General features: G+C 26.2%; 1 protein-coding gene across 1 annotated transcript in view; it reads left to right on the top strand.

The window, feature by feature from the left end:
* The first annotated feature begins 383 nt into the window (after nucleotides 1-383).
* Nucleotides 384-25329, top strand: part of LOC111612530 (Down syndrome cell adhesion molecule-like protein 1 homolog) — a 46509-nt gene continuing 21563 nt past the window's right edge. The window contains exons 1-10 of the mRNA XM_023353766.1: nucleotides 384-603; nucleotides 5438-5557; nucleotides 5671-5844; nucleotides 5988-6135; nucleotides 10027-10175; nucleotides 10284-10433; nucleotides 10595-10750; nucleotides 10864-10934; nucleotides 11039-11276; nucleotides 11425-11523. Of these exons, the coding sequence (XP_023209534.1) occupies nucleotides 399-603; nucleotides 5438-5557; nucleotides 5671-5844; nucleotides 5988-6135; nucleotides 10027-10175; nucleotides 10284-10433; nucleotides 10595-10750; nucleotides 10864-10934; nucleotides 11039-11276; nucleotides 11425-11523 (1510 nt within the window). The 5' untranslated portion in view covers nucleotides 384-398. The remainder of the gene's footprint in view (nucleotides 604-5437; nucleotides 5558-5670; nucleotides 5845-5987; nucleotides 6136-10026; nucleotides 10176-10283; nucleotides 10434-10594; nucleotides 10751-10863; nucleotides 10935-11038; nucleotides 11277-11424; nucleotides 11524-25329) is intronic.

Genomic DNA, 25329 nt, shown 5'->3' with positions numbered 1-25329 from the left:
AATGATATTCCGTGACTTTTATAATTTGATATAGATAGAGTCTGAAGTTCTTAATGACAAAAGCGCAACTTCACTCTCATTTTTCACTAAAATGTAAAAGTTATGCTTCCTCTCTCGAGTTTTAAATCCTTTAAAATTAAGCTATTCGTATTTTAAGAAAAATTGCTTTAAATATTTTGTATAATGAAGGTCATTATTGAAAAATCTACTACATATAATGATAATTTTCACGAACTTCGTGTATTTAAATTATCATTTCTTTGTATCCAAAGAATATCTTAGTAATTTCGTTGCGTCAAGTTGTCTCAATGTTTACATTATTTTATTCTGTTGTAAATCCAATTATTATTATTCTTTTATATATTTTGTTTAGTTTTAGTATAACATGCACAGTCATTATGGGAGATCCACCAATTACAATACAATGGCTACGAGATAATCAACCATTAGTCAAGCAAAATGATATCAAAATTCATAATTTAGCAGATTATTCATCGACTCTACTTTTTGAGGCAGTGAAACCTAATCATAGAGCTAACTATTCATGTCTAGCGAAGAACGAAGCTGGGATTGCTCAACATAATGCAGCAATGGTAATTCACGGTAGGGCTATTATATCACCTAGTGATATCTAAGCGACTAGTGTTTTCTGTTGTTCTTGGTAATTAAATATCTTCATAAATAATAAATAACTGTCCCTCTTTCGTCTTTTCTTCAAATACCTAAGACTCTTAACAGATGTTCTTTTAATATTATAAAATAATTTAATGAAAGAGTTTGATTCTTTGTGTATAATTAAGAATAACCTTACTATACAGCTGTTGTCTTTATCAATAAATCGGCAGATGTTCCATGCTTACTATAAAAATCATAAAAATACGAACTTTATACTCGACAAGAACAGTAATATAGATGTAAAAAATTTACGTTTTATGTTCTATATTGAAAAATTGATATCGTAAAAATAATGGATGCTCTAATTTTCTTGGCCAAAATGAAGAAATTGCGTGTTAGATAAGATTACTTTAATATTTTCATGTTAATTTTTTTCGTGTTTCTATTTTTTTTAATTTATCAAAACTTTAATTACTCATTAAAGAATTAAATAATCGTTAAATTCTCCTTGTTTCCATCGGATTATAATGCAATTTGTTAAATGTAATCCTTATATAATAATGAAAATGTTCACAAATATTGATTAATGAATCTTTATAAAAATTACTTTTATATTTTTAATCTTATTTCAGCTGTCATCGAATCATTAACTTGAAAATTTCTCATTTTCTTAGTTATTAAAACTTTTCTTAGTCAAAAATGGGAATTTTGAAATGTTTATTCCGTAGGGTTTTCTTTCAATAAGCATAAACAATAAAAGTAATCTTGGATTTTTGACAGCCAGTTGCTGAAATATGATTGGTTGCTATCAGCATGTTCTGTTGGGTGTCGTATTTCACTTCTTGTTGGATGTGTTCCGCAACATAAACTTGCCCTGAACTAAACATCGTGTATATCTGAGTTATGTTTACCAATCTGGAATAATATCGAGTATATGATATAGTTCATATTACTTTATATAAGTAAAATAAAGATGTTTAAAATATCAATAAAATTCATTTAACGTTAACAGCTTTTAAACAAATTTATTAAATTAAGTATATTTCTGTCTTATTGTATTTACATTCCAAAAAGATATCTGACATTATAAAATTTAATATTAAATGTTAGGCAACAATATTTAATAACGATTATATATTATAATATTTTCTTCTTCTTTATAATTAAGAATTAATTAATTAATAAATAAAACGTATGTTATAACGTTTGTATTATTCAAAAAATAAATAGTTTATTACTTACATTTACAATTAAAGAATAGTTTCTACTTTTTAATATAATTAATTAACATTAATCATGCTGGTTTAATTTCTTTAACTAAAAAATTGTTATTATTGTATTGTATAATTCTATCTATGTTTTAAAATATATTGAGATTCAATATAACATTTTTTGTATTCCATATTTTCCTGCATAGTCCAAAGCTTAGCTCATTATTCTATGATATTTAAGGATCTTAAGATAGATTTAACAACTGCTAAATACTCGATAAAAAAATTCGAATTTAATGTATTGAATGTATTTACAAGTTTAAACGAAGCTGTTTAAATTACAGTAAAATTTTAATTATAAATATGTAAAAAGTTTTATGTGAAACATTTAACTTATTAAGATTAATCAAAATTCTTACATAATTTAAGTAATTGAATTTATTCTACATTATGTTTATAAATACTTTAATGAAAATTAATAATATATTTTTAATAATCACAGGTTTACTGAGCTATAACTATATTCTACAATATAAATCAGATAAAATCATACTAATTGATTTCTTAATATACTATATTATAACATTAAGACTGAAGTAACAGTAATGTATATACAATTGATCTCAATTAGATATAGATTTTTAAAATAAAATTTTATAATCATTTAATTATAATGATTACAATAATAATAATAATAATAATTTAAGTTGAATATAGCAACGCATTCTCATCAAGAATCTAAATAAAGATGGTTGATATCTTCAGTGATAACATAATTACATCATAATTTATTTTTAGTGTCTTGTAACTCGAATCTAATTGATGAAATTTTTAATTTTCTTCAAAGAGATTTACCACAATTTTACCTAATCTTTCTACATATCAGAAAGCGGTCAAGTAGCTAATTGATGCTCGTAATTTCATAAAGTTTACACATCCTCTAACACATTTCACTCATTTTATTTATGAGGCTGTCTGTCATGAAGTACAGTCTATAAAAATATTAAATATGACGAAAGTTTATGTTGGAGATTTGAAAATCCGAAAGGTAACAATAGTAGCTATAGGAATATTAGAATTGTCATATATTTCTGTACCAATTCATTTCTACTGTTTCATTTATTATATTTTGTATTTTCAGATAGTTTTGTATTTTTCAATCGATATGGCAGTATCGATTCGGATTTACAACTTTCTTTACTATATTTCTACTTGATATCATGTGTAGTTACAGATAATCATATTAAATTCAGTTGTTAAACATGAAACTAATGTTTAAAAGTGTTATTCATAGACTTTTCTATAGTAAAATTTTTTCTTCTAGAAGAAAAATTCAAAAAATAATTTATTTTTTTAGAGGAAAAAAACCAATAAAATCATGAAGTTGCGTACAATTCTCTTGATGATAACAACTTGATCAATACAAACCTTCTTTGTATAAATAAAATGGGCTGGTGCAATTTATAATAGATAAAAATATTTTCATATATTATAATCGTTCGTAAATTGACTGAAAATAACGTAAATTATGATGATGATGATGAGGAATTATCTTTGTCTCTTCTTTGAAAAAGAAAATTAATTAATTTGTTTACTATAAAGAATTTTAAGGGGTTATAATGCACAATTTTTGTAAATATTCCTTATGAAATCAGATGAATGCATTTATATTTCATTGATAATTGATTTAATTTTTATTTAATAAAAATANTTTAATAAAATAAAATATTTTTAATATTAACTTTTATTGTATAAATATATAATTACATTATTTTAAATATTTATATAAAAAGTATAAAATTGTAAACGCATATGTAAAATAATAAAAATAAAATAAAACATTTAAATTCAATACTTTTATTGAAACAAAAAGGTATTTCTTCGAAAACAAGACATTAAAGAATTGTTACATTTCGAATGCATAAAAATCAATAAAACGAGATTAATAAGGAATAATTTTAAAGTAGTTTTCTAAATAATGGCTTGTTTTAGATGCTTTAAAGATTTATTAACACTATTACTTGGGGTTTCCAACCTAGTAGCTGAATACCCCCTGAGAGATCAATCGATTTATCTGGGGGAAGTCGATAAATTACTCGGGGTCTTTTATTATTCGATGGGAAAATTAATTATTATGATATTTAAAATTATACAGTAATAAATACAATAATTATACTGTCCCACTATATATAACAGTCTCACTATATCCTTATAGTAAAGATGTTACTTTATGTAACATAATTTAATGGACCTTCTTTCCTCTTTCTTATTTTCTTCCTCATCCTTTGTTTTGCTCAGCTTAAACCCTTGAGTTAAAATAAAACTGTTGTGTAAAATATAACAAATTAAGTCTATATAATTGTAAATGAAGATATAAATGATAAGTTTATTATATTTTAAAAGATTACATAATGTTTTTCATGCTTAAACGATCGTCTTTTAAGTAAAATCTTATATTTAAAAAAAATGTCATTCTATTTAATATAAATATTTCAAAGAAAATATCGTAAACATTTGAATTTGTATTAAGGAAATGCAAACACAATACATCATTAAAGAACTAGAGAAGTGATTAACTTCTAACTCCAAACAGACTCAATGGGATCTATAGAGGTGGATAAAAATAAACGTCATTCAGTCTCTTGGCAATTTTCTGCTTTCGTAAAGATCTTATAGAAATAAGCTAGTATTTCAAATATAATCTATAAAGAGATAAAATATACACGAGAGAATTCATTTATTTCTTAAATCACAAAATACGAACGTTTTTTGAGGTTTTTATTTCTATATTTAGAATATCAAACTGAGAGATAACATTTTAAAGCTGAAATATCGAGGGATTTACTACATTTTACATATATAAATCATTAATTTTGTTGTTATAATGTGAAACTTATATCCAGAGTAGTTCGTTTTGTTGTTTAATGGGTAATATTATATAAAGGAAGAAGATAATATGGTATCTTATTACAACAACATTTTATATACTACTTGAAAGTATATAGAAGAAAAATTATTGTTCAAAATTTTCGAAGGAATATAAATTTAAAAAATTATTTATATAATACTATAAAATATACAAAAATAAATTATTTTTACTACAATTAATAACTTTTATAAAACAATATTTAAATGTAAACAATTTCATTTCGTACTTTTTGCATGAGTAAAATACAGTACATACCTTTAATTCTTTATCTTTCTCCTCATTTTTTTTTTAATAAAAGGAAGCGACAGATGTTTAAAAATATGTTAAAATTAAAAAACTAAATACGATACTATTAATATTTATGTAAATAAATTTAAATTTCGAAGAGATTATTTTCCTTCATAAATAATTTATTCATTTAAACGCGAAAATGAAAGTAAAAATTATGATAAACATTAAAAATATTTATAATCTATTTTTAAGTATCTTTGTGATATTTTAAATGTTCTTACTGTTATATAATAATAAATATAACTTGTGAATTTTTCTTTTAATTTATGTAATAGTAATTAACTACATTAAATCTTTTTAATGTTACATGTAGTGGTTTTTTTCTCTTATTAATTGCATATTATATATAAGATTGAAAACGTATTTTATTTTTCTATATTTGTTCATTTAGTACCACCAAGATGGAAGATAGAACCAAGGGATCTCAGCGTAGTTAAAGGGAGAAGTGTGACTATAGACTGTCAGGCTGATGGATTTCCTCCTCCAAGGCTAAGTTGGAGAAGAGCAGAAGGTTAGAAAATTTATTATTTGGTAACTTAACCTTAAAATTAATATCTTGAATATTTTTCTCATTTTTATATATTGTCTACGATAATTATTACAATTATAATTTACTTACTCTAGGAAATATTCCTGAGAGTTACAAACCAATAAGCAGTAATTCACATTTACACGTTTTTGAAAATGGTTCCTTAACAATTTTGGAAGTAGAAACGGATGATTCCGGTTACTATTTATGTCAAGCATCGAACGGAATTGATTCAGGATTAAGTAAAGTTATCAAACTTGACGTCCACAGTAAGAAATTTTCTCTGCATAAATATATATATATATATATATACATAGTTTTATGATGCATATTTTATTAGGATTATAAGTCTGCATAAACTGCGTTGATTGAATTTTGTTGTAAGCTAATGTAAATGGTATTTTTTTTATAGTTGCTGCTCATTTTAAATCGAAATTTCACGCCGAGATCGCTAAAAAAGGTGAAGATGCTAAGCTAAAATGTGAGGCATTTGGAGAAAGACCTCTTACAGTTGTTTGGTTGAAAGATAAACAGCCTTTAGATATAACTGAAAATGTAAGGTAAATGATTTAATTCCTGTTCACTAAAAATTATCTATTTTAAATACGAGTATTTAAACAGTTTAAATTAACCTAAAAAGTGTAAATTAATTTTTTTAACCGTCATTTTATCTCATCTTTATAACTTTATTAACATCTTAGTATTAGAAGTAAATAAATATAAAATATAAAGTTTAAAACAAAATATTTTATAATTTCNATATATTTAGATGGGTAGATATAATATCAAGAGGATGGTATATTTTTAATTATTTCTAAAGCAAACAAGAGAAACTTTGATTAACTTTATTTTCAGAAAAAATAAAAGAAAAATTCAAAATTTATTAATGTAAACTTTGAAACTTTTGATTGCTTTCTTTATGATAGTAATGATCAAAAAACTTATTTCCGGAAAATTTCCACAAAGAAGGATTTCAAATGTCACGCATCCCACTTTTCTACAGATGTATTTTTATTCATTTAAGCACATAAGTCATTTTATATCCTTATCTTACATTATCCGGACTTAAAAAATATTCTTTATATAATATATCTTATTTTATTAATACAAAATGTTCACACTTATCTGTAATTTGATTAGAATTAGAAAATAATCTCGAATTTGTCATAATCTTTTTATGAGGGTGACAAAAAATAGCATTTCATAAATTACAGATAAGACAATAATCGAGTGCATTTTTATCAATGAACATGCAATTAAATGGAATTTTATCAATTAAATTTTATAAGAAAAAGTGTTACAAGTAAGAAAATTTCTTTTTCATCTACCTTTTTTTTTCTAAATTTGAGCATTCCTAAACGTTGTAGTTTATCTTTTATGTCACGTTGGAATTTAAATACATTATAAAATTTTTATTGTTCCTTCTTCGTAATTTTTTCTTTATTTCTGAAAATTAAATTAAATTTTTATTTTTTCTACAAACAATTAATTTGATAGAAATAATAAATCGTTTCTCTTCAGCAAACGTTGATAATTTTATTAATAATTAATAAATTATATGATTTATTTTTTACTTTTTAAAATGATCAATTAGATATCAGGTTACAATGATTGTAATTCAGAGTAAAATTATTCATTCTTTTGCGAATTTTATACGAGAAAATCCAAAAGAAAATATTGTGTTGAAGAATGGTTTTTCCACACTTATAAAGATCAAAACTCACGATAGAAAATGGGGAAAAGAAAGTCTGTTTTTGTTATTTATTAACAGCTTAACCCACAACACATATATAAACTTCCTTTTGCTCCTACAAAAATATTTCACCAGAAAATCGCCTTCAATTGATTTCTTTCTTCTTCTTATTATTTTTTGTTTTATTTTACTTATTTAAACAAGTATTATTACTAGAATTCCAGAAAATAACCCATCTCAAAAATGAAAATAGTTTTTATTACACTTAAAAACAAAAATATGTAAGAAAATAAAAATATTCTTTATAATATTTCCAAATAATACGTTAGATAATTTACTAAATATCCAGAAAATTGATATATTTGTAAGAGCAGCCATTATATTACAGTGAAGGTAAGGTACTCATACGTTGTACTCTTCTACCTTAATTAACGTACCGACATGAAGCCGATATGGTGCCTCTAGCATAATTTTAAGTATCAGAAACGTGTGATGAATAACCTTCACACAATCTGATGTGATAAATTAGTAAAACTTAAAAACTGTAAAGGTATAATTTATATTTTAATGAATAAAACAATTTAATGACTATTTTAAGCATAATTTTTAATGTTTCGCTGTTATAAAAGGAAAAAAATTTTTAATATTTTGTCATAATTTTCTTTGCTTAAATAAATTCAAATTGCGATTAAACAATTTAATTATAATTTATTTTTATTGTATAATTTTCATGTAATTTTATAAAGAATTCTTTCAGCAATATCTTCAGCATAATTTATTGACATATTTTATAAAAATTGACCATTATAAATGAAATGAGTAACATTTTATGATTTTTTTTCGTTTTAAATGAACAAGGTGACAGAAATAATTACTTAAGCTACTTAAAATGATATAAATAAATCTTTTTCTAAAATATTCTGATGAATAGATAATCATGATCTAAAGTATTTCTTTATTATATGTTAAGGTAACTTTTGACAGCATTCACGCTCTCGAGATTAAGATCATTAATTGTCCAAGAGAACAGTGAAAGGTCGGCTTCAGGCAGCAAGTTGATTAATACGAGAACCTCCGATTTCAACCTGTTCTAAACGGAAATCCAACTTCCTCAAGTTCCTAAACAGTAACTGAATTGGCAAGGGAGAGTTGCCTTGGGAATGACCAATTACTTCCCTAATTTACACCACCGAATCTCGTTTTGCCTTCATCCTTTCACGTTAGATGGAACCTTACTAATTAATTATCCAATTTACACACAATTTTGAAACTAGCGAAGTATATCACTAGTAAAATCCAGATTAGACCTTCCTTTGAAGTCTCGCATTCTTTCTCCCGTTATTGGCATCCTCTTAATGATCACTAAGATGATTTTCCTTAATACTACTTAGTGCTATATTTTATACAGTGATCTAGATACATTGTAAAGTATTATCTTTTTGTTTACTGAAGAAAATATATTATTCAAATTGCTTTTGTTATTTCTTCAAATTGCTTTTAGAATATCATTATAGGGAGAAGTATTATTGCAATTTCTTAAAACTATAAAGTAATTTCCTTGAGAAGAGTAGGTTTAAACGCTATTAATTTAAATGATGACAATTATAGACAAGCTTTATCTATTAATTACAATGCACTTTTGTTAATTTTAATTATTTTTTTTCTCAAGTATTTAACTGGCGAAAATTACGAACTTTTAAGATGACTTAAGCTTAAATTATTATTTATTGTTAAACTTAAAGAAAAATATCCAAATTTAGTGTTTTTTTCTGCATCAATAAAGCAACAAAAAATAAGATGAATTCTGACACATTCAATTCACTCATGATAGAAACTGTTGACAGATGCTCCATCTTATTAAAAATTGTCAACTTAATTAAAAATTATTCACCAAATCAGTTTTGAAATTTGATGAAGTTTATAACATATTCTTTTTTTTGACAATATAAATTTATCATTTAGGCAATTTTTATTAAAATCTTTTGAGGAAGTTGCTTTTATTCCTTTCATAAATGCTCAATTAGTTACAGAATTTTCACTTGAAATACGAAGAAAAATTATTATAATTAAAATACAGTATACACGAATTACTTATCAACTTTTAACCTTTTGATCTTCTAATTTTATAATTTGTTTATTCAGTTAATTATTTTGTGCGATTATGAAACAAAAGTATCATATTCTCAGCAACAATGCAATAAATTATTATTAATAATTACAGAAGAGGATGCTTGTCGTCTATCTTAATGCGAAATAGATTTATTGTGTGTTTTAATTATTCTATTTAGTTTAACGCTAAGAAATATATATATATATGTATACATAAAAGAGATTTATATCGTTAAGAATTAAAATTCTAACAATAAACTGTGACAATAGAAACCTTAATGACCATGATAAATAAATATCTTACGCGATGCTTTCATTAATGTGTCTTAATGGTCTTTACACAGAATCCTTATTGTTAAACTCTTACTAGTTTTGTTTTGGTAGAAAAGCCGATAGATGCTCATTATAATCTGAATTATCATTAAATGTCTTCATAAACATAAAGATATCTTTTAATGAGATTTTATTTGAATTCATAAGTAACTAAAAATGTGTGTATGTGTGCGATGGATATATGAGAGAGAATATTACAATGTAAATAACTTAGTTTTATAAACCCAGGAAGATTTTAAATGTGTGAAATTAGAGTTTAAAGATATTTAAAAATTGTTCTAATTAGTTAAAATCTTTTAAAACTGATATTTTATAGATATAATTTACAAGAAACTGTTTTCAATAATGCTACAATATCGGAACTGATACTTTACACTGCTGGAAGAAGTGATTCGGCATTATTTACTTGTATTGTATCTAACTCTTTCGGTAGAGATGAGACGAATATTCAACTTCTCATACAAGGTATGAAATGGTGTACGTATACTTAATGTAAAATAATATACAAGTATAGGTTTTAATTATAAATGTATTGTAATAAAAACCATTCCAGATCAATTTTATAATTTTCAGAACCTCCTGACAGCCCTCAAGAATTGAAAGTTACGGGATATTCGAGTAGAACAGCGCACATCAGTTGGTCACCACCTTATAGTGGAAATAGCCGCTTGACAAAGTATCTCCTTCATTACGAAGCTCAGAGACGAGATAAATCCAAACCAGGTTAATTTTATTATCTTAAATTATCCTTAAGAAACAAAATAAACTTTAAAATATTACATTAGAAAACAATAACTAATAGCTAAGATACACATATTTTCACTTACATCACTTAAAGTTTGATAAAAATAAAACTTCTTATTTTCGATCCCATTATCTTATAGAAAAGACGAAGACATTAAACATCCCAGCGACTGAAACATCTTGGTCGGTGACAGGTTTACATCCTCGAACAAAATATATTTTTAAGTTAATTGCCGTTAATGCACTTGGTCAGAGCGAACAGCCCGCTAAAGTGTCTGTTGAGACTGACGAAGAAGGTAATATTAACTATACAAAATGGATTCAAAGTAGATAAACTTAAATATAAGTAATGAGAATTAATGTCATAATATATAATAGCATTTGGTTGAATTTTTAATATTTATTCCAGCTCCTGGTAGTCCTCCTCTTTCTATTCATGCTACTCCATTATCAGCTAGTACGATAAAAGTGACTTGGAGTGTAAGATTTTCTTATTAAATCTATTTTTTTTTCTATGATATTTACAAGATTATACTTTGGATAACAAATGAAAAATAAGCTTTGATTGAATTTTATTCCTACAGCCACCCGAAGAAGATATGCAATATGGAAAAATAAGAGGATATTATGTAGGATACAGAGAAGAAAAATCGAAAGAGCCTCACACGTATAAAACATTAGAAGTTGGTTCAAAGTTTAAAGAAGAAACAATATTAAATCATTTAAAAAGATTCACAAAATACAGTATTAGAGTTCAAGCATTCAATTCTAAAGGAACGGGACCTCCTTCACAAGATATAATTGTACAAACTTTAAAAGAAGGTTCGTAGAATAATTCATTTAGCAATTTATGAGAACGGACTGTCAAGTTGCAAAGTGAAATATAAAATAATATATTTTAATGTAAATAAAATTATCCGCATTTAATTAAATTTCACTTGAAACATAAAACTCTTAAATTTAATTATAGATCTACCAAAAACCCCAACTCCAGAATTAGTAGCATCGACTTCATCAACAATAACACTTAAATGGAATAAGCAAATAGGAGATGAAAATTCTTTAAAAGGTCGGTAATAAAAATTACTACTTGAAAAGTTTATTTTTATTATATTTGTAATTTATATTTTTAAATTTGTGTATTAAGTTAATTCTTTTATCAAATTAATATTTAATTCTTAACTTTTTTTAAAATTATTAAACTTCTGAAAGTTGATTATATTCTTAATCGTAATTAAGGCATAATGAGAATTTTTTTATTATTATAAAATCATTAAAAGATTAATTAAATTAAATAACACCAACTTAAAATCAATTGTAGAAAGTGGTCTTTAAAAAAATTATCGACTTAATATCAATAATTCAGATTTAAAGGTTGTTTTCTCATATCATTATGATAATTGTTTTAATTGTTTTCTCATATCAATATGAGAAAACAAAATACGTGAATATTCATATGAATATATGATAGATGATAGATGATACATATATTTTTGCAAAAAGTATTCAAATATATTAAGAAGGGATATTTTAAAATTAAAAAGTAGTTCATAAATTATTGAGAAATTCATAGAATTTAAATAATTGATATTCTTTCAATGAGTTACAATAAAATAAAAATCAGTCTTTATTTATAAAACTTTAAAATAATTAAATATAGAATTAATTATATTATATAATCAAGTTTTTAAATAAATTTGACTAAAGTAGGAAGTGTTTCTTTAAGAGAATTAACAAAAAATTACTCTTAAATTCGATTAATCACTAATTAATCAAGTAAAGAATTAACATGTTGTATGTATTTTTTTATTGAATTACCACATACTAAACAAAATTGTCTCTAGTGATATATGTCTCTTGACTTAAGATAATGCAATTAAATTCAGTACAGTTAATTTTTCAACAGTGTTTACAGCGTTGTTTAAGTATCGAGTATCAATTAACTTTTTAAATTTATTTATAGTTATTTTTAGCAAAAAAAGTTAAGAAAGTGAATTTAATCACCCATTTCTAATTTATTAATGTTAATGGTGAGAAATTCGCACTATTGGCCTGTTAAAATTAGCATAATTATATATATTATAACAAACTATTATAACTATGTTAATAGTTACAATTTAAAGTACTGTGTACACAATTAACTTCACTTATCTTAATAGAAATTTATAAAAATAAGTAAGTTTTATAGAAAAACATATATAAAAAATATACACTGTTGAATTTTTATATAAAAATATTTTTTTTATTGATATATATGTTCAGCTAGTTTTTAACTAGAAAATGTTCAAAGATTTTGTCAGTTTATATGAGGTAATAAACATCATCTGACATCATGAAAGTGGTTAATGCTGCTTCAATGATATAACTTCAGCCGATTTTGCATTTCTAAACTACTTTTACTGCATATAGAAAACATGTAAATATTTTCATTTTGCCTGTTGTCTGTCTGCGGGTTATATAAGAAACATACCGATTTTTGTATTTGGCTAATTACATTATTATCATTTTAACAAAAATTTAACGAAAAAATGACAAACGAAAGCAATATAATTTGCTTAAATTTTAATAAATTATGAAAAATGACTTTTTATAATGTATGCTGTCTAGCAGTTTTCATAAAGTTTGCTAAATTAAGAACTGCTAAGATTGCATTTCTTACTCTATATCCGCCATTCATATTCATTGCCTCATTTAATTTCAGCTTCTAATTGTCCTCTTATTAAATACGAATGTAACATTTTATCATTACTTTTTAGACAGTCTGGCGCTTAAATTTATCATTAATTATAATTTTCTTTTGTTATATTTTTTAAAGACTATCTAATGCATTCTTTTCTAAACGACAAACTATATTTACGTTTATTTATCATAACAATTCATAAAAATCAATAAAAGCAAAACTGAATAACAATATTTATAAAATCGTCGATCGTTTCATATCTTTATATATAATTAGATGGGTAGATATAATATCAAGAGGATGGTATATTTTTAATTATTTCTAAAGCAAACAAGAGAAACTTTGATTAACTTTATTTTCAGAAAAAATAAAAGAAAAATTCAAAATTTATTAATGTAAACTTTGAAACTTTTGATTGCTTTCTTTATGATAGTAATGATCAAAAAACTTATTTCCGGAAAATTTCCACAAAGAAGGATTTCAAATGTCACGCATCCCACTTTTCTACAGATGTATTTTTATTCATTTAAGCACATAAGTCATTTTATATCCTTATCTTACATTATCCGGACTTAAAAAATATTCTTTATATAATATATCTTATTTTATTAATACAAAATGTTCACACTTATCTGTAATTTGATTAGAATTAGAAAATAATCTCGAATTTGTCATAATCTTTTTATGAGGGTGACAAAAAATAGCATTTCATAAATTACAGATAAGACAATAATCGAGTGCATTTTTATCAATGAACATGCAATTAAATGGAATTTTATCAATTAAATTTTATAAGAAAAAGTGTTACAAGTAAGAAAATTTCTTTTTCATCTACCTTTTTTTTTCTAAATTTGAGCATTCCTAAACGTTGTAGTTTATCTTTTATGTCACGTTGGAATTTAAATACATTATAAAATTTTTATTGTTCCTTCTTCGTAATTTTTTCTTTATTTCTGAAAATTAAATTAAATTTTTATTTTTTCTACAAACAATTAATTTGATAGAAATAATAAATCGTTTCTCTTCAGCAAACGTTGATAATTTTATTAATAATTAATAAATTATATGATTTATTTTTTACTTTTTAAAATGATCAATTAGATATCAGGTTACAATGATTGTAATTCAGAGTAAAATTATTCATTCTTTTGCGAATTTTATACGAGAAAATCCAAAAGAAAATATTGTGTTGAAGAATGGTTTTTCCACACTTATAAAGATCAAAACTCACGATAGAAAATGGGGAAAAGAAAGTCTGTTTTTGTTATTTATTAACAGCTTAACCCACAACACATATATAAACTTCCTTTTGCTCCTACAAAAATATTTCACCAGAAAATCGCCTTCAATTGATTTCTTTCTTCTTCTTATTATTTTTTGTTTTATTTTACTTATTTAAACAAGTCGATATTGATAAATTTTGATTTTCTCTTTTAAAAACATTAAAAGAAAATTTTTAAAATTTACTTGATTATTTTTATACATAAAAAAAGATTTAAATAATGATAAAAGAGATATTTTTTGTAAATTTATGAAGTTCCTTATGAATAATCAAAAATATGAATTTTATATCGTTACAGTTTTTATATTTTTTACAAAATTTGATATTCATTAAATTTATTTTTTTATGCAATGGCAGAAAATTTTAATTAGTGAAGTAAGACATCATCATTTTAATTTTTATGACATCAATTACTTGACAAAAGAATTTTCTTACAAGTGCTTAATTAATGACGAAACAGTCAAATTTATTGCTTAACTAATATTTAATTATCATTGTTATAAATTGTTATATCTTTATTGTTTCACTAATTTTGAAATATAATCACTTTTAATTATAACAATTACAATAATGATATTATAATTATTAATCATTAAATTATCAATAATGTCTTTTTTTTAATGAAACGACATTTTGAAATGTATATTAATTAACATTGTTTTATATTTAAAAATACTTTTTATAAAGTATAAAATTAGGAAGATTTCACATAGAAATTTGTAAAAATCGATACATTCCTTGAATATAAAAATTTCTGAAAGAAAATTAATGTTGAAAATCTATATATATGTTATTTTATTCGTATGTAACTTATATTTGTAAGAATATTTTTAGATGTTTTTAAATTTAAAATTCTTTATTTGTTAAAAATAATGCTCTTTTGCTGTTTCTCTTCTCTTTAATCTTCTGCTCTTTGCAGAATTTATTATAAATTATTTTTAGTTAAAAGTAATATTTTTATATTAATATAAACAATCGATTTTAGGAATAAAAACATTGTAAAATATTGATAATGTTTGATTATTTTAAATTATTTAATTATGTTTTAAAAGATTATGTAGGCTATTACAGAGATTATTAGAAAGAAGCAATGATGATATCAAAAGTATTGTTTACTTCTGTTTTAGATTTTTTATTGATGAATTAATGTTAAGGATTAAATATTTTAGTAAGAATAAATACTGTAGACTATGGATAACTCGAAGTGAAAAAACAGATAAAAATTGCTGGGTTAAACAAATTTCGAGGTCGAAAATGTTATTTTAATAAGATTGGGGAATATTACCGTACAAACAGTATTGTTAGACCTATCAATAAATACATTAATTTTTGGATAAGTATATGCATAAAATAACAAAATATTGACACTATTAATGAAAAAATACGTTACATGTACACGAATTTGTTGTCGAAGATTCATTATTTCATGATCAATAATATTTTCGATGGAACCGTCCGCCTCGAAAGTATCTTGTTTTATGAATGATGTAGTTTTTAGAAAGCCCCTTCAACATCGAAAGCTTTTCTGGCTTCCGTTCACGTTAGGGTGCAGAATATTTGTCATTGACGGAATTTACAGTATTTCTTCTTCATCATTATCGCTTATTTCTTGCGCCTGGTTCTTTACTTCAGCAATGATGTCGTCCTAAGAAAGTTAGGTTATTGTCAACGTCAACAAATCAACAAATTGCTGACCAAAACCAGCTTTTTTAAAACAATTTGGAATGATGCTTTGTGGAAGTTTATTCCTAGCTTTATTAATTATTCGAATTTCATCCATTAAGTTTACTTCCAAATTCATGTGATTCATCTTCAATAACATGCAACAGCTTTCGCATAGTAAGCTGTTGCATGTTATTGAAGATGAATCACGTGAGTTTGGAAGTATATCATAATTTAATGTTTTAAATTCATTCTTTGATCTAAAGGTTGCCATCTAAAAGTTGTATTTGGTGATAAAATTTGAACATTTTATGGCTTTCAGAGTGGGAATCGTCGAATGTACACTGTAATTGTCGATAAAAAAATAATTTTGTCTGTTTTCGGCAATTATGAGAATGTCTAACTTTTTAGCCTGTTAGAAAAAAGTTCTGACCTCATCAATACTTTCTTATTGTATAGGTACAGTACCGTCTTGGCATTGCGGAAACATCGAGGCTTTAAAGATTTTCCAATTAATAACGATGGCAGTTTTCATTACGTGTCACGTTCGCTCCCAAAAGAAGAGTTGAACGTTCTTTGCTTTTTTCCATCCGTGACACGAATCCAGCTTTGAACACTATTGTTTTATCTGACAAACATTTAAAAAACTAAGCTCGTTTCGGCTGTGTTAAAAACGTCATTCAATCTATAATTCTGTACAATTTCTGTTAACTTTTCAACCACTTCGCGCAATTCTCTGCTCGTACTTCTTCACTTTCATTACATTTTTTATTTATTTCCATAATTTTTCATAAATTTATCCAGCTACCCGTTGCTTGCTACGAATCCGTTATTTTTCAGCTGTTAACCGAATTGTCCAGCTTTTTCTTCTAAGAAGTTTTTGTTTCTACATTGTACAAATCACTTCAGCATACACTTTTCACATTCACATTTACGTTTTCTTTTGTTCTATCTAATTCTTTTGTTCAGTGAAGCTTTCCAAAATCCTCTCCTTATTTTTCAGATATGTAGAGAGAGTACATAGCGAATGTCAAATTCTTTCACAATTTCGGATTTTTTTCCTTATGTTTTGTTCTACGATCTTTATTAAGGAAACTTTTCTGCTATTGACAAAATCTTTAATTTTCTCTTGTTTGCCATTTCTATCTATGTCGGCATATCACTTAATCAGTTTGTTGACTATTTTCATCCAAAGAAATTTGGAATGAAAATGAACAATACACTGAAGGACAATGAATGAAAATGATCAATACATTGATTAACTGATTACAATCAGCGATGAAAATGTTATCATACAATTCAAATTTTATAATGAAATTTATACAGTGTGAATGTTTGGTTTCAAATAAAGAGATACATACAGACAAAATAATTAATTTCATTGGCCAATAACTCATTAAGTAGTCAAATCACAAATTTATTTGTTACATTTTTATATTTTCAATCGAAAATCCGTAAAAACAACGGTTTTAAAGATCTATGAACCAATTTGCATTTAAGAATAAGAATCACTTTGAGAGTAGAAACGTAGTTAAAATTTTTAATTTTATATCATGCAATATGATATAAAATTATAGACGTGATAAAATTGTCCGTCATTTTGAAAACGTAAAATAAAAAAAAAAAAAGACAAAATTAGGCACAAAATGAAGTCTCCTGATTTTAAATTTCGATTTAAAGAAATTTGACTTATCAAGAGTCTACTGTATGTTTGTTTTAAATGATTACTTATTTTAAAGATAATGTAAAATATTTTTCAGTAAATTATTCTGTTTTATTTGAATTAAGTAAAAAATTAAGATTTACTATTTGCATTTGCCTTTATAATACTGTAACGTGCATTTAAAAATATAATTACAAAACAGCACAGTTATATTTAGAAAAAGAAATAATTTAATATATATATATTCGTTATGGGCACATTAATAATGCCCATAACGAAAAGAGAAAAGATCGATAAGCCTATCGTGGATTGCGCCATACTCGAAATGGGGCGCGAATTATTTTATTACCAATAAAGGAATTTTTCGAAACAAATCACACGAAACTTCCTGGGGCTTTTCGAACCACTTGGATCGTATCCTGGGTCCCCAGAGAAGTAGGATAACACTTTAACCACTTAGGCCAGGGATCTCCAACATTTTTCTGAGAAGGGTCATGCGAACTGTAAAAAACAAGTCCCGTAAGAATTCAATGTAATTTAAGGTATTCGACGAATAATATTAAGATTTTTATTTCCGAAAAACTAAGAACATAAATCAATATGAAATTTACAACTGCTTTCTCGAAAGAATGTCATCAAAATTGGGAATAAATTTTGTGGCAGTCAGTATCAAAATCTCCAGTAGATATTCTTTGGATACTGATATTTTTATGTTATATCAATATATTTCATTTTCAGAAAGGTTTGTTCTCAAAGAAACATTACGTAGAAGCAAAAATAGAAAATATCCCGGTGCAAACTTCTTAAAACTCTTAAAAATTCTTTTCTGGCAAAGATTTGTAAAAATTTAACAAACTCCCTTCTTTAGATACGTTTTTATCAAAATTATTTGTAGCATGCCCTATTAAATCTAGTTGACTTTTTAAACCTATGTTTTGAACTACAGTGCGTCCAATAAAGTTAAGAATACCCAACATTTTATGAATAACTTCAAAGTTCTAGGAGCTATTACTGTCTGTGGGTTGTATCTTATTTCTTTCAGAAAGGCAGACTTATACACTAACTGTTACGATTGTAATTAAATTAGAAGGCTACTTATTCATAAGAAAATGATTTTTTAGCGTTCGATAATAAGAACACTCAAAAATTTAATTCATAATTATATATATTTTTAATTTAATTTTAAAATATGTTTAACTGGATGTCTATGAAACCAAGTCATCTAATTACAGACATTTGTTATTGTTGCCATGGCACCAAAAATTGTCGTATATTTCTATAACAAGGCATTGTTAATTCTGAAAGGGCAAAATGGTAGGTCAAGATACTTTTAGCGTTTGAAAAGGGTGAAATAAGTGTTTTAAGTGAAGCTGGTGAGTCAATAAGATCTATCGTTAAAAGAACAGGAAGATCGATTTGCTTGATCAGGAATTATGTGAAATTAGGGGAAGTTAAGAAGAGTCTTGGAAGGCCTCAAAAACTTGCTTCTCGTAAGAAACGAACAATTTTAAGGGAAATTACGAATGGAACAAACTGTCTCAGAAATATTGCTGCAAAACCGGATAATGAAGTAAGCTTGAGGAGAGTTTGGAACGTAGTTCATGCTGCCAATCATCTCAAAAACACCAAAAGAAAGTCGGAACCAAAGTTCACAGACGAGCACATGGCTACCAGACTGACTTGGGCCAGAAATTACATGACCTGAAAGGAACAGTGGAGGAATATAGTGTGGTCAGATGAGAAGAAGTTCAATTTAGATGGGCCTAATATGATTAAGAAACGAGAGGGAAATATACTCCAAACGACAAACAGATAGAGGTTCCGTGCCTGGTTTGGGCTGCCTTTTGAGAGCGAGAGAAATCAAATATTGTCTTTCCTTAAAGAAGGCATAATGCTAAAGGATACTTCCTGCAGATAGAAATGTAGCTAGTTTTTTTTTAGAAAGATTGAGGTGTCATCAGTGGCAGTTGCAGCAAGACAATGCTCTCATCAATACCGCCGACATTATCTGGAAATGGTTTCTGGCCAACGGAGTTTAAGTAGAGATTGTCCAGTCATGTCACCGAATTTGAACCCTATGGAGAATGTTTAGGAACTTCTGGTCAGGTCAGTCTAAGCAAATGGAAATAAAAGTGTTTTATCTTTATTGAACGTACTGTAGTTTGAGAAAACATGCTATAAACAATATAATATAAACATAATATAAACAAACTACATGAGTCGGATAAATATGCTTCGGGAGTCTTATTTGGTCCGTGGGCCATAGGTTAGAGATCACAGGCCTACATCATCCGGTCAGAAATAATTTAATGTTTATTAATTATTACATACAATAGAAGTTTTATATGATGCCTAGACAAGAATGGAGATTAGGAGTCTCTTTCATAAAGTATATACAGTAATACCCCGAATTTACGCGATAGGTGGGACCGAGCGATAACCGCGTAAGTCGAATTCGCGTATATCGGGGTATAATTTCCCAATTTGTGTAAAATCCAAGTCGGTTGTATGTAAGCTAATAAATGTTCTCGTTAATCTTATCTCGTCTTTTGATTCGTTCACGGTTACAAGAAATCATCACATAGAATCTCTCAAGTCTACATAGATATAACAAACACAGAAATAAATAACACAAAATAAATTGCAGCTGTGTCGATTCCGCGCGACACATCCGAACATGTAAGCTGAACAATAGGGTGGGGGGAGTGAGTAATCAAGAGTTGCGTGGCGCTCAAACAAGAGACGAATCGACGAGATTTGAAAATCGCGTAACTCCGGGTTCGAGTAAGTCGGGGTAGCGTAAGTCGAGGTATTACTGTATAATTCTTTAACTTATGTCATTCGATATTTAATATTATATAATGTGTAGGATTTTGCTCTCTAATGGTCCAGTGGATGAAACTGCTGAACACTGATTCATCAACAGTCTTGACCACTTGAATTTTCCGGATTTTCTTCACATGTCTAACACTTGATAAAGCCAGTTTTCCATAGAAAGTCCTTCGGAAGGCATCTCTTGGCAGATCGTCCATGTGTTTTTTTAACTCTTTCCTCCCTTTGGGCGCTAAAAGGACCTTTAAAGCAAGCCCATTAAGGGTTTGGCCAGGCTGACAATAAGGCACCGTATTATGAGAAACGGGGCCCAATATATCCGGAAAGACAACTCCCGAAAAATTCCTGGAGTTTTACGACCCTTCTGGATTTGATCCCGATCCTCTAGAACGCGTTGTTTGGACGGCCGAGCAATTAAGATAGGTCTGCCACCTTAATCGATCGTCCATCCTGCTGTTAAAATAAGTTTGACGGTACCTACGAGTAGGTATACTCAAATACTATTTACAGGGGTACCAATTTACTTGTTATCAATAATAGACCTGTATATGTGCAGCGCACAGCTAGTCTATTTACAGTTCTTTGTATTGCGTTAGTCCATCAATACAATACATCTAAATTTTGACCAATGGATCAAAATTAAATATCGAAAACACATATATGTCTGGGGTTCTAAATTGCGAGGCCTTAGACAAAAGCCTATGTTGCTTATGCCTAAAATTACTAAGTAATTATATTATATTTAGTCAATTTTTATGACTAAGCATCTTTGTCTGCAATAATTACATCCACTTTCTATTCTTTCGAAAAATTTAAGAAACATAAAAGTAGTATACATTGTCTTAAATCAATTATAATTATTTACGCTATATTTAAGCGTAATTATAGCGTAAACGATTATAATTAATTTAAGACAATGTATTATTTTTAATAGTAAAAAGTAATTTTAAATGTATTAAATATAAATCTTTGAAATGGAAAGAAATTCTTATAATTCTTATTATTAAATTCACTGTTTTCAAAACAAAGTTCGAATCTCCTTTTTTTTATGTTCTTTAAATCATTGTGACATTAACGTGTCATTCTTCGCTTGTAGTAGTTTGAAACCATTTTCCAGTGCGATTACCTCAGACATTCGAAAATTTAACTAGATATTGGGCATGACAAGTCTTTGTAGACAATTGACGTCGTGCCAAAAGCCAACGGGTGATCTACATAAAATCAATAACCAATTGAAAATCGTATGGAAAAAAATGGAAAAATTTGACTAAACAATATAAATAAAATATTAAGTATATTAAGTATATTACTAATGATAATTTTTCAATATATATATATATATATATCAATCATATTAATAAATTTATTTTGATAAAAATAGCGAGTAGAAAAAGACCGATGATTTATATTTAATATACAGGTATTTTATAAATACTTTTTATATTAAAAATGATACATTGTCTTAAATTAATTATAATTATCTACACTGTAATTATGCTTAAATGTAGTAAATTTTGAGATATTATACGTGATTATCAATAATGAATTGTTTAAAATTAATTATATATTCAACTTTTAATCAAAAATTAATTTCGTGAATTGTTACTAAAGAATCATTGTTAGCTGCGAACAGAAAATTCAATGTTCAAAGTAATAATTTATCTAACATAAGAGGATAATTGTATTATTCATGTATTTTAAAAATAAAACAGAAAATTTTATTGGAGAATTTGTAATTACTTCCATTTCCACAAATGAGAGAGAATAAAATAATTTCTACAGTGGATAAAAGTGTCGTTTCTTATGGCACATTCAGATTTAAAAGAAGACATTTTTCAGACAATTTGATATTTTTCTATAGTCTAACATAAATAGGATGAGTCAAAAGTTGTTTAATACGTTAAAATATCAAACTGAATTGGGCAGGGAAATATTTGCATGATAGAAACAGATTATGCCGTCTGGTTGACACACAAACATTGTTGCACCTGAGCATTATTATATTTCTATTAAGCAAAAATTCCCCACTTCTTCGATTTTCTAAGAGTATTAAGCAACTTTTGACTCCCTCGTGTATTTTGTTTATAGTATCTCTTTATAACTTCATAAACTCTCAAAAATATAAAATATAAATAGAAATGTGAACGAAACTGTGTGATACTTATTACTTACTCCTTAAATTTTAATTCTTTTTATGTGTACTATGCCATTTTTTCTTATAAGATTTCGAAAGAGATAAAATCACATATTCTATTAAGATTTAATATTTTTATACATTAAAAATATATTGAATTTGTTAGAATCAAACTGTAATTTTTCTTTACGAATTAAAAAATATTTTTCATCTACACCTACTCGTTATAAATTAATTAAAACTAATTTTTCTTAAAGTTTTAGTTCTCTTTTATGTTATTTTTTTATCAGTTGAAGATATTACAAATTTAGTTTTGTTCGGAAATAATTCATTGTAACTCAAAAAGTTTTGAAATATACATTGTAAATGCTACATAATTCTTATCTAAGTAAGAGTTAATGAAAATAAAGTACTGGTATCTGTATTTTAGATGAAAGATATGGATATTAGCTAAATGCTAAAATTGATGCTTAATAAGAATAATAAATTAATACGTCAAGTTAATTAGGAATTCATTAAATTTTATCTATATACTGTTCAATTTGATCAAACATACTTAAGAATATAACAAATATTAACATGTACTTAAGTTATATATACTAAATATTTTTATATTAAACATTTATTTAATTTATTGAAGTTGTAAAAAAATATTTTATTGTAAAGTTTATAAGGAAATAAAATAATTCCTTGTGTAAAATCTTCCTAAGGTGTATAGTATTATATTTAATAGCTTGCATTTTATTTTCTTCACATGTCTAACACTTGATAAAGCCAGTTTTCCATAGAAAGTCCTTCGGAAGGCATCTCTTGGCAGATCGTCCATGTATTTTTTTAACTCTTTCCTCCCTTTGGGCGCTAAAAGGACCTTTAAAGCAAGCCCATTAAGGGTTTGGCCAGGCCCACAAACGGAAATTATGAACTTATGCCTACGCATTAATGGCTAACCTATAAGTGTGGCGTATACTGTAGGGCTCACCACATAGTATATGCAGGGCTCACCACAAAGTACTGTACATGCAGGNATCGTCCATGTGTTTTTTTAACTCTTTCCTCCCTTTGGGCGCTAAAAGGACCTTTAAAGCAAGCCCATTAAGGGTTTGGCCAGGCTGACAATAAGGCACCGTATTATGAGAAACGGGGCCCAATATATCCGGAAAGACAACTCCCGAAAAATTCCTGGAGTTTTACGACCCTTCTGGATTTGATCCCGATCCTCTAGAACGCGTTGTTTGGACGGCCGAGCAATTAAGATAGGTCTGCCACCTTAATCGATCGTCCATCCTGCTGTTAAAATAAGTTTGACGGTACCTACGAGTAGGTATACTCAAATACTATTTACAGGGGTACCAATTTACTTGTTATCAATAATAGACCTGTATATGTGCAGCGCACAGCTAGTCTATTTACAGTTCTTTGTATTGCGTTAGTCCATCAATACAATACATCTAAATTTTGACCAATGGATCAAAATTAAATATCGAAAACACATATATGTCTGGGGTTCTAAATTGCGAGGCCTTAGACAAAAGCCTATGTTGCTTATGCCTAAAATTACTAAGTAATTATATTATATTTAGTCAATTTTTATGACTAAGCATCTTTGTCTGCAATAATTACATCCACTTTCTATTCTTTCGAAAAATTTAAGAAACATAAAAGTAGTATACATTGTCTTAAATCAATTATAATTATTTACGCTATATTTAAGCGTAATTATAGCGTAAACGATTATAATTAATTTAAGACAATGTATTATTTTTAATAGTAAAAAGTAATTTTAAATGTATTAAATATAAATCTTTGAAATGGAAAGAAATTCTTATAATTCTTATTATTAAATTCACTGTTTTCAAAACAAAGTTCGAATCTCCTTTTTTTTATGTTCTTTAAATCATTGTGACATTAACGTGTCATTCTTCGCTTGTAGTAGTTTGAAACCATTTTCCAGTGCGATTACCTCAGACATTCGAAAATTTAACTAGATATTGGGCATGACAAGTCTTTGTAGACAATTGACGTCGTGCCAAAAGCCAACGGGTGATCTACATAAAATCAATAACCAATTGAAAATCGTATGGAAAAAAATGGAAAAATTTGACTAAACAATATAAATAAAATATTAAGTATATTAAGTATATTACTAATGATAATTTTTCAATATATATATATATATATATCAATCATATTAATAAATTTATTTTGATAAAAATAGCGAGTAGAAAAAGACCGATGATTTATATTTAATATACAGGTATTTTATAAATACTTTTTATATTAAAAATGATACATTGTCTTAAATTAATTATAATTATCTACACTGTAATTATGCTTAAATGTAGTAAATTTTGAGATATTATACGTGATTATCAATAATGAATTGTTTAAAATTAATTATATATTCAACTTTTAATCAAAAATTAATTTCGTGAATTGTTACTAAAGAATCATTGTTAGCTGCGAACAGAAAATTCAATGTTCAAAGTAATAATTTATCTAACATAAGAGGATAATTGTATTATTCATGTATTTTAAAAATAAAACAGAAAATTTTATTGGAGAATTTGTAATTACTTCCATTTCCACAAATGAGAGAGAATAAAATAATTTCTACAGTGGATA

This window comes from Centruroides sculpturatus, unplaced genomic scaffold, assembly GCF_000671375.1.
Source record: "Centruroides sculpturatus isolate CEXI.00-Female unplaced genomic scaffold, Cexi_2.0 scaffold3, whole genome shotgun sequence".
NCBI classification, from domain to species: domain Eukaryota; kingdom Metazoa; phylum Arthropoda; class Arachnida; order Scorpiones; family Buthidae; genus Centruroides; species Centruroides sculpturatus.
Note: the sequence above shows the minus strand (reverse complement) of the source record. Positions and strands in the feature narration are given on the sequence as shown.